The following is an 11,393-nucleotide window of genomic DNA, read 5'->3' on the forward strand; positions in this document are numbered from 1 at the left end:
GCCTACAAATGCAATGATCCAACTTGAAGATTTAATGAAAAATGTGAAATACACTATAAATATTGGAAACCTGATGTAAGCACTCCATATCCTGTAGTAATTCAATTAAACATATTTAGTCTTGCATTGTCTAAATGACCCATCCCTAAAAAATAATCTTAGTTCAGATTTGCTGTTTTTACCATGCAGATAGTCTATTTAATTGTCTCAGTAGTTGTGTGCTTTAAGATAAGATTGTTTCATGAAACCATTAAGTTACAATTATTTGTGTGAAAAACCATAACGTTTCACAAGACAATTTCTCATTCGAGAGTGATTTATTGTAATTGAAACAGATTCAATTATGGTGGGTTAGGGTTAGGGCTGGGGGTTAGGGTAGGTTTTTTTTACCCTTTTGATTTTCATCCGGGACAAGCAATCCAGATGTACAGTATGTCCTGGCAACATGTACATGTACCTCCTGGCAACAAGGCAAGACAAAGTAAATTATTCAACAACAAACATGTCTTACGACATAAAGCTTTACATTGCCTATAAGAGGCCTGACTTGTCCAGGACATGATCGAAGGTTGGAACAGTGTTGTTGAAGATGTCGTAAATAGTAAAGACAGCAAAAATGAATATGATTGATGTCAGATTTTCTAAGTATTAAGTGTAATGCTATGCAGGGCATCTTTTTTTGGGGGGCTGTCGCAATAGTCATCCTTCAAAAAATGGTGCCCTTTTTCAGACCTGAGTGCAGCATATTCCAACCAGAGACAGCATCAGTGCTTTTTTCGTTGTTCAGTACAGCAACAATTTCTTTCATAATAACTGAACATTTGCAGTGGCTCAAAGACACTGTGACTGTAATGGATGATTAAATCCATGCACCGCATTGTAGGCCGGATCATTTTGTATACATCCCAATTAGTTGCTGGGTATTGTGTTGGATAAATTGGCACCGTCAGCATTAAAACACTAATGGCAAGGATAAAGTGTAAGCATTTTTGGGAAATTATACCATGCTCTTGCTATGGCAGGTTCTAAAACGACTGAATAGATTACCACTTCAGACAAATTATTGTGGAAATAAATGTATTTGAGAAAATAATATTTGAGATCTGAGATTAATCTCCGATTTATATCTTTACTCTCAGATTCTTGATTTTCCCCTCAGTGTTCTGACTTTTCACAGAATCCTTAGATCAATGTCAGAAGTTTGACTTTATTCTCACAACTGAAATAATGTTTTAGACATGGCAATAATTGTTTTCATGTGGCCCTAATCCTCTTCCGAACTTTAGTCCGTCTATATAACTTTTGGTATATTTGAGTGAGGTCTTCGCCACAACAATTGACGCATGCTTCCCAATTTTTTGGGAAGAATTTACGCACACCACTCTCTCTCTCTCTCTCTCTCTCTCGCTCTCTCTCTCGCTCTCTCTCTCTCCCTGTCGCACATACAAAACGCGGGTAGCTCTTAACATTTTTTTTAAATATTTGAACCCTTTGAACCCTTTCTGATCCTGTATCAGGGTGATACCTAGAATTATTTTTACTATTTTACCGTATTGCGCACCTTATTGTGCAGTTATTGCGCAGTCATTACGCACCATGCAGACTATTTCATACTCGTCAGTGGCTTTAAAGATTCTAAGTAAATCAGAATTAACGAGCCTACTCGTAAAGGCAGAAGATCGGTGTAGTATAACATGTGCGTCTTAGATACATATTTATATGAGAAATAAATATGTATGATATAGTCCTACAAACTGCGGCGAGAAAGGACATGGATACACACTCACATTTAGATAGATAGCCCAGACATCTCGATGTATACAATCATTTGTTTTCTTTTGGGTTTTTTTTACTTCAGTTTAAGAAAGTTACACAAAAAGTGGCAAATCTTTTTTCGACAATAAATAATAAATAAATTTGTTGCACAGGGAACAAACAAAAACGTTTTTGTTTTTTCTTTCTCTGAACGTTTTTGTTTTAACTTATAGTTATACACATCTTTGGGAAAGCAAAAATAATAATAATAATAATAATAAGAAGAAGAAGAAGAAGAAGAATTCATGGATGGACACTAACGCACACACACACACTTGTTTTCCCAGAATAGAGGTATACCTTGTTGCAATGCTTTAGTACTTTGGGGACGGGGGGCTTTTCAGGGGTGAAATTACGCATTAAGAATGGAAAATAAGCTACGCCGATTTCCCACATCCAAATATTTAAATCCAGAGAAGAGGTGTCACTAATCCTTGTTTTATATTCAAACATATAGGCCACAGATTTCCTTTTTTTTATATCGGTGTCAAGTCATATTTTCATCTTCAGCAAAAGACGCATTGTCCTATTCGTAACATGTTCTTTTTTTGGGGGGTGGGGGTGTCCTGCGTCTTCTCGTTTGGCAAAAAAAACTGTAACCAGACGATTTCAGCGACAGCACCGGTCCGTGGATGAAGAGAGGAAATCCGTCTGAATTTTGTCACTTAGGACAGTTTCAGACCAAAAAAAAAGCAAAGGTGCGCTCCATCCTTCTCAAAACGCGCTTATTATGCACGGTTCTTTCTGCAAAGCAGTTGTGTTGTTGCGACCATAATTCTGATGGTTGGAGTAAAATCCTAGGATTGTCTTCACAGTGTAAAAAATACAACAACCCAACCCCCGGGGGAGGGGTTGTTTCCTGCAGTCCGGAGGACGATGACACTTTTTGGGGGATGGAGTGATTTCAAAGTTAACATTTCGCAGGCGGTTTCGTTTCAGTCCAGGTCCCAAACGTCCTTTTTCAGTCCGTATCGCCTACGCTTCCAAGGGGCTCGAAACCATGCTGTTCGGCGTGTCTGGAAGCTGGGAGGACATCGAGGCCACTTCGCTCCCCGTCGAATTAGACCCCGGCCCCCCTTCCGAGAAATTGACCTGAAATGAAACCAAAATGACCGTCAGCCGCAGCAACGGACTTCATTAACGGCCATAACTGATACAGTTGCTTCGGTGTGTTAAGCCATTTCAACTTTGCCATACCAATAAAGCCTATTTGAATTTAAAGCGTCAACCCATAATATCGTCTGTGCAGGGTGAATTACACTACAAGGCCCAGAATTACATTCGGCATCCAGGTTTAGCCAAGTTTTCACACTAAAGCCCCTTTCCCACATGGTATGAAAGCTGTAAAAACACTGGCAATGTAAGATATTGGCATAATGCGGGAAAATGCCAGGATGGCTGTGAATAGTAGTGTGTGTGAATGGCGGCAGTAGAGGTGGAGCCGTGAATCCGAATATCGGCAACGCAAAAATAATACTACTAATTACTATTACTCATATTTATTTCGTACAAACATTTGAAGGATTATTTGTTTTTGGGAAGAAAAAAAAAAACATTCTAAAAAATGGCAAATCCGATCCGAAACGTGGCGCTCAGCTGCAAAGACGAGAAACTGAAACGCGTCCAGTCTCCGCGGAGACAGGTCTTCATATTCTTACATTTCAGACCCTAGACGTGTATTTGAGATTTAGGGGTGCGGTGCGGGGACATCGGGTACAAGCTCTTTGCTTGCCCACCACCTGCACCAGAACGCGGAGCCGGAGAGGGAACGAGCGGACAAGGGGAAGAAAGTTCTTTCTCTGGAGCCAGAGAGTGTAGGACAGGCTGAAAATTATCACATTGATTTGGGTAAGGGTTATTGTGTCTGGTGGAGGCTCTGTTCCCGCTTCCTCCGTGGAGCGAAGTGAGTCCGCCCGGGAGGGGCGGGGGGTTAGGGAAGTAAAGCGCTGGTCTCTCAGAGCCAGGGGGAAAAACGAAACCGATTCGTCCGTCCGTCGCCGACAGATTGTCCAAACGATCGCATCTACACTTGACAAGACGTACTAGCCCTGGGACATTACGTATTGTAACCGTAACAATCATCCGATGTGGGAACAGACTCCCTACGAAACTTGTCCACGAAGGAGGCCGATGTGGGAATGACTACCTACTGGCTTTGCCGGATATTTTTCATCCAGCAACGTTATGGATCCACGTGGGAAAGGGGCGCACTCTTGCACTCTCTCAAACGTTGCTCCCTTCTGATTGATCGATTGGTTGAATGATTTGTTGGTCTTTTTGTCTTGGTCACTTGAGGATTATCATCCGAGGCTGTTGTCCATTTTTTGTGAATGTTCATCTATATCGACAGTTTACTGACCACAACTAGCTAGATTGGTTGATCAACTTCATCATGGCTGCCTTCATTCTTGCCGCGAAAGGCGGACCACGCCACCAACAACGGCAACAAATACATTGAATGTCAGTTTCTGACATTCAGTGAGAAGTGCCAAAAAGTAAAGATAGATAAATAAATGTGTGTGTGTGTGTGTGTGTGTGTGTGTGTGTGTGTGTGTGTGTGTGTGTGTATAAACAATATAAATCTTACGCCTTACAATGTATAATTTAATTGGATACCTAGGCCCACTCAGTGGGGACCTCGATACATATTTTATTTCGGGACTGATCATGCGGTGGGTTTCCCTGGTGAAAAAAGAACCGGTACCGGCCACTGTGTACTCACCAGTTGCTGGAAGGCAGGTTGGTCTATGTCGCTCTGCAGCGCGAAGTCACTGAGGACCTTCCAGGGCGGCTGGTAACTCTGCACCTCCACCGGGTTTGCCTGCAAACCGCCATCGTGTCTCTCCGGACTGGCGGCCACCATGGGGGTCCCCGTCATTCCCTGGATGTTCTGCACACACACACACACACACACACACGCACGCACGCACACCGGACACACACACAGTGAAGGTAATTACATTAGAAGGTAATTACAGTGTGAATAAAAGAAAGTGTAATATTAACACAAATAAATCAAAAAGCGCGTATAGAAAAAACTATATATAAAGACGCATCGGGAAAGAAGAGGTTGCAGTACCTAATTGTTTGTCGCGTGTATGGTATAAAAGGACAAAAACACTGCAACCAATACCGACAATCCAAATGGCATATTAATGCTGTTTTCAAGTATTTAAAAATAATTTCACATTATTTTATATGCACCATTTTAGTTATGTTTGCGTGTGTGTGTGTGTGTGTGTGTGTATGTGTGTGTGTGTGTGTGTGTGTGTATGTGTGTGCGAGTGCATCTGTTGGGGCGTGTGCGTCTGAACGGGTAGGGTGCTGCATCTGTATAGGCAGGTGCATACATGCGATATGGTTGCAAATAGACGTTTCTTTCATATTGCTGTTTCAAGTCCACATAAGTCCAACAAATCTTATTGTTTAAGGTTTTTCCTGCATGACTCTGTGAGCAGCACCTTTACCAGTAGTGTTGTGCATGTACGTGCGAACCCGACGTATATGCGTGCAAACTATTTTTATAATCATTTTTTAAATATCTTGTGCTTGGCAGTGCCAACACGGCGGGTGAACCCCCTAAAACCACACTCACATCCAAGCCCAACCAGTCCAGAATCTCCCTCCGTACCGTCTTGTCGTTGGGCTGCTGCTGCTGCAGCTGCTTCATCAGGATGCTCCGCTTCTTGTCCTTGCACCGCTTGTTCTGGAACCACACGCGGATCACCCGGGGGCTGAGGCCGGTCATCTCCACCAGCTGCTCCTTCATGAGCGCGTCGGGCCGCGGGTTGGCGTTGTAGCACGTCCGCAGCGTGTGCAGCTGCTTCTCGTTCAGCACCGTGCGCACGCGCGTCGTCTTCTCCGGCTGCTTATGGACGTGCGGCCGCAGCGCGGGCTGTCGAGCAGAGATTGGTTCTGCTGTTTAGAAAAGTAGAGGGAATTTTGGAGGAGGGCGGGGGGGGGGGGGGGGGGGGACATGTTTATCAGAGTTGTTCCAGTACTTGTATCACTGTCATAACACTAATATAACACTGTTATGACATCCCGATAGGTATGTTTTGTCCCCTACATTGTAGGCCTTTAATATGCTGAGCAATGCCCCCTCACTCACACACAACTCTTATCTCTTGTCTTATCTCGGTATCGTCAAAGTCACCTGCAACGCTAAGTTCAACCTGCCACTTTCAAATTTGCTAAACTTTTTTTCGGAATGTTTAAATATCCAGTTGTTCTATTCACCTTTTTAAATTATATTGGAAATACTATCTTCCCACCCACCCCCAAAACAGCGATAACCTTGCGTGTATTCTTTGTCAACAGTGGTTCTCTGGATCTTATCAGAGAAAAACGTTTTTCACAATATCTGACTGTACAAGCGAGGATATAGCTTTTTTTTTTTTTTAACCCTTATAACCCCCCCAAACACGCACAGGGTCGGGATATGATTCTCAAGGATTCCTAAAACGGAACTGAATCTGCCCAGATGAATCTGCCCAGAATCCTGTATAGGGGTAGGCCTATTCAGCCAATCTTTTAGGAACATTTTTATTTGCGGCCCCACGAAAATCCCACGAGAAAAGCTTGGGGGTTAGTTTGTTTATTAGATAGTTATTTACTGTGTTACTGCGTACTATTACACGATGGTACCCTCACGGTGTTGTACGTGGGCTATTTTGACAACGGTCTCCCACCATAACAGTTTGTTACAAATTCCCTGACTTTTAAAACTTTAATTATCGCGCGATGATTAGTGAGAAGAAGCTGCTCTTAAAACACACGCACACGGCGTTTCTCAGTCAATATTAGGCCGAAAATGAATCACTGTGTTTTGGATGTCGTGCGCATCAATCACGGTCATTCGTCACATACTGGCACACACTACAATCTACTTTGAACACCTCCTCCATCCCGCGCGCGCGCACACACACACACACACACACACACACACACACACACACACCGAAAAAAGATTATTATCAAACCTGACGAACAAGCCACAGCCACCGATGGAACCGCGACACCCCCCCCCCCCCCCATAATGAAACACACACGCACACACCCATGCGCGCGCGCACAGGCGCAAGTCAACCCAGGACCAGAGAGCCAGAAACGGGACTCCACCTGCCAGCTGCAGTGGTCTCGCCGGGTGGAGGGGGCTCAGCGGGTCGCCTGCACCCATCGTGGCACGCTCCACCACGTCGTGGTCCGCCCGACAGAAGAGGCCGTCCTCCCGCAGGGCGAACTCGTCCCCGGGGATGAGCTGCCTGCTGCAGGCCACGCAGCGGAAACACTCGATGTGGTAGACCTTGGAGCGGGCCCGCATCACGAAGTCGTTCCTGCTGAAGCCGATGTTGCATTTCGCGCACTTCACCCCATACAACCTGGTGGGAGGAGAGGAGGATAAGGTGATCTTTTTTTGCTGCATAAAAAAACCTTTACCTCTTTCGAAAATTATTATTATTATAATTAATATTAATATTAATAATTATTTAAAGTTAAATAAACCGAATAAATATTAATTAATGTATTAATTAATTCTGTCAAATCTTTTCCATGCTGGTATTATAAATGTTATTATGATGATGATAATGATGATGATGATGATGATTATTATTATTATTATTATTATTATTATTATTATTATTATTATTATTATTCCTGTGAACAGAAACAGAGATACATATAAACAACTCAATTTGTAGTTCGTTAATTATTTACTAAAATTGTATTACTACTATTATTCTCGGTAATACATTATTATCATCAAGTTTTTATTCAGTTGCATTTCTTGCCCTTCATTTTGGCCGCCAATGCCTGTCGACGAATGGCGGTCTCGTCATTCTCTAAGATCTAATAATTATGAGCATAGTCGGCTCAATTATCAATCAATAGTTCTGGTTTCTGTGGGGGAGAGGAGTGAGGAACATGCCCCCCCCCCCCCACACACACACACACACACACACAAGCACACAAAATATCGCCCATATCAAACACTGTACCATGACCAGTGTAATATGCCTAGATCGTTCTGTATCAATAATTCGTATTTATATATATATAATTATTCTCAATACGACCTTTGACAAAGCGAGTGCGTTGCTTTTGTTTGATATTCAAGATTTCCAGGCCTATACCAAACCACTGCACGCCTAATATATATATATATATATATATATATATAATATATAATGTCATATTATTTCATATAATATTTTATTACATAATGTCCTGGTAAAATAACGTTGTCGGGAGGTGGAATATCGGCTAAATTATAAGTGTCGAGCAAATGTCCATGATGAGAAAGAAAAGTCTCCACCAGCTGTAACACAAAACACGCGGTAATTGATCATTTATCGCTCGGTTATTAATCGATTGAAATTCAGTCGCGATTCTGTTGATCACCTTATCTTCAAACGAAACAGATCAAAATCATAATTGACGAAATATAAATCCCTGGTTACCTGACATAATCCCGTTTACAGTACGTTTTGCCGTCGCGCACGAAACACGTGCACGACTCGTCCAGGTACTGGTTACACTCCGCGCACTTTAGGCACGCGGCGTGCCACTCCAGGTCCGGGGACACGCGCAGGATATATTGGTCGTGGATCTGGTTCCCGCAGCCCACGCACAGGGACATGAGGCGGCTTTCTGTAAACAAAAAAGGAAACGTTATAGTTTATTGACTACTACTATTCAATAATTATGACATCCATAATGAATCTTGAATCTTGAATAATAATGGTAGTAGTAGTAGTAGTAGTAGTAGTAGTAGTAGTATTAATATTATTATTATTATTATTATTATTATTATTATTATTATTAATAATAATAATAATAATAATAATAATAATAATAATAATCATAATAATAATAATGAGAAGAAGAAGAAGAACAACAACAACAACAACACAAACAACAACAACAACAACAACAACAACCAAAATATAAAATGAATATGTTGTTACCAAAACAAACAGATGCATGTTTAATTGTTTACAGTGGGAATAGTGTTGTCCCGTGAGAAGTTAATATAATTCTATTACTGCCATTGTGATTACTATACTAATAGAGTATAGGCAAGAGCTGCTACCAGCGGCAAAGACAACAATAACAAAAACAATTATAACAACAACTACAATATAAAAAACAACAGCAATAACAATAATAATGAAAGTAATGCTGTTGTTGCTAAAACAAGCAGTTGTTTTTTTATAGTGCTGACAGGGTGTTGTCCCAGGACAAGTTAGTAACAAAAATAACAATAATAATTATAATATCATAACATTATCATACTGGCTTAGAAACACATTTATTAAGCAAATAAAACATGTATATTCCGCCCGCAACAGTATACCTTGCACGGTCGATCTATTCAGACTCCATTAGTCCACACACGGCTTGTGTGATGTTTTAAATGAGTTCACTGTTTTCATGAAATATCGCACTAACCCCGTTTTTATCATTTGTTATTAAAAGATTAAAAATATATAGTTATTATTATTACTATTGTTATATTGTTATTGATAAGTGCGTTTTAAACAAAACATTTTCTTTACTAATTGCAATTCCGCGGAGTGGCTATATTTCCGTGTCGGCGGCACAAAACCAGGAGCGTCTACCGCAAGTTAGAAAAACTCCAGAAAAATGTCTTACTTTTCGGCTGATCCCCCATGTCTCCCATGTCCAGAGAGTAGGGCGGAGTTAGGTCCACTTTTGAACAGCGTGGTGCGACAGTTCTTGGGGGAAAAGCTGCTCCTTTTGCGCCTCACCGTCTCCCTCAGCGGCTGCCGATCCGCGCTGGACTGCCAGCATCCACAGCTCTGCTCCGCCGAAGAACACGGAGCTCTTTAGGCCGTGCGTGCGTGCGTGTACGTGTACGTGTGCGTGTGTGTGTGTGTGTGTGTGTGTGTGTGTGTGTGTGTGCGTGTGTGCGTGCGTGCGTGTGTGTGTGCGTGTGCGTGTGCGTGCGTGTGTGTGCGTGTGTGTGTGTGTGTGTGTGTGTGTGTGTGTGTGTGTAGGGTGGGGGGGCAGAGAGGGAGCGAGAGAGACTGAAGCCTGGTCCCGGTAAACACTGACGGGGCTCTCTGCGTCCTATCTCTCGCTCCTAACCCCCTCTCAAACCACCACCACCCCCCACCCCCCGGCGTCACTTCTCCTCTATCGGAGAAGTGACGCTGACGTAGGACAGCGAGACGTCATCTTTATGGGAAGCTGATTGGTCGTGAATGGCCGAGCAGCTGTTCCTCCGGCTCCGGTCACTCCTAAATAGACTGCTGATACAAAGGTGCACGTCCCAAGACCCTGCAACAACAGTACAAATTATATATATATATATATATATTTTAAATGTATTTATTTATTTATATTTTCTTTCCTCCCATGTACGGTTACAGACATATTTCTTTGTTCCGTGGGACTGGAAAAATATTTAGTTGGTTTATTTGCTGTTAATGTGACTGCTGATGGTGTTATAATAGTGCTATAACACTGTAGGACGATTGTGTAAATATCTAATATCGAATAAATTTCGATTTCTGCTTTAACTTCGATTAAAATAAATTTAATTCAGGGTTTGGTTGAATTATAAAATAGGTCTAGATGGCACTCTTTAAGTCTTTTTGGTATTCTTTATTACAGTTAGGATGTTATTACCAACTACAACTTGAAACCCCAACCCTTTCCATATCGTTTGTATTGGACAATGCCGTTTAAATTAATTGCAAATGTATTTAGATATCAACGTTAAGCCAAACCAAATGTGCTTAAGTGAGTGTTGCATATAATCAAACGCACGTTTCTATTTTTTGGTTTGTTTGTATAAACATACAAGAAAGATTTGGCTATATGAGCTGTGATATAAATATATCAAACGTTACTGTATTAGCGCAACACATCATTTCGCAGCGTTCAACCAAGTCCGACACCGTCCAAGCAAAGTATAGGACCCCCCCCCCCCCCCCCAAAACTACATAACATACACAAACGCGCCCTCTTGTGTCAGTGAAACGCCCACATTTGGAGGATCAACCGACTCCTTGGAACAAAAGGCTCTAATGTGGGACGCAGAGAGGATGCAGAGAAGAGGACGGACGGTTGAATGGAGGAAATAGAGACCGGGGGAGAGGTGGATAACGGGGTCGAAGGGTTGACAAAAGCAGCAACAAAAAAAAAAGGATTGAGCAAAAGCGGATCACAGGGTGACATGTCTTCTATTCAATTCAGACTTAAATACCCGCAATTGAATTCACTACCACTGCCACTGCTACTACAACAACAACTTCATAAATAAATAGATAGATAGATAGATAGATAGATAGATAGATAGATAGATAGATAGATAATAAAAACAAAATAATATTGTAATCCAAATGGATACTATTATTATTATTATATATATATATATATATATTATTCGATTACGGTGGATGAGTGGTAACAACCCAACTGGGACAATTTGTGACTGCATATTGCTTGTGAGGGGTGTGCATGTCATCTTATGGTGGTGTATGACATGACTGGGCTGCTTTTGCATCTGCATTCACTGGAAGTTGCCCTCCTGAATTATAGCCAGACTA

At 41.8% G+C, this 11,393-nt stretch overlaps 1 protein-coding gene across 2 annotated transcripts; it reads right to left on the reverse strand.

The window, feature by feature from the left end:
• Positions 1-2,790: 2,790 nt before the first annotated feature.
• isl1a (ISL LIM homeobox 1a) lies at positions 2,791-9,526 on the reverse strand (the record flags this gene model as incomplete). 2 transcript variants are annotated; one of them, XM_080004074.1, is made up of 6 exons in its annotated part: positions 2,791-2,907; positions 4,538-4,705; positions 5,447-5,733; positions 6,937-7,196; positions 8,277-8,466; positions 9,472-9,526. In XM_080004074.1, 6 exons carry the CDS (start codon positions 9,497-9,499, stop codon positions 2,791-2,793), a joined length of 1,050 nt encoding a protein of 349 aa, XP_079860200.1. The 2 variants fall into 2 exon arrangements, with proteins under 2 accessions (XP_079860200.1, XP_079860199.1); XM_080004073.1 differs by having other exon boundaries at positions 5,447-5,730; positions 9,472-9,499.
• Between the last annotated feature and the right edge of the window lie 1,867 nt (positions 9,527-11,393).

This window comes from Zeus faber, assembly GCF_960531495.2.
Source record: "Zeus faber genome assembly, chromosome: 7".
NCBI classification, from domain to species: Eukaryota; Metazoa; Chordata; class Actinopteri; order Zeiformes; family Zeidae; genus Zeus; species Zeus faber.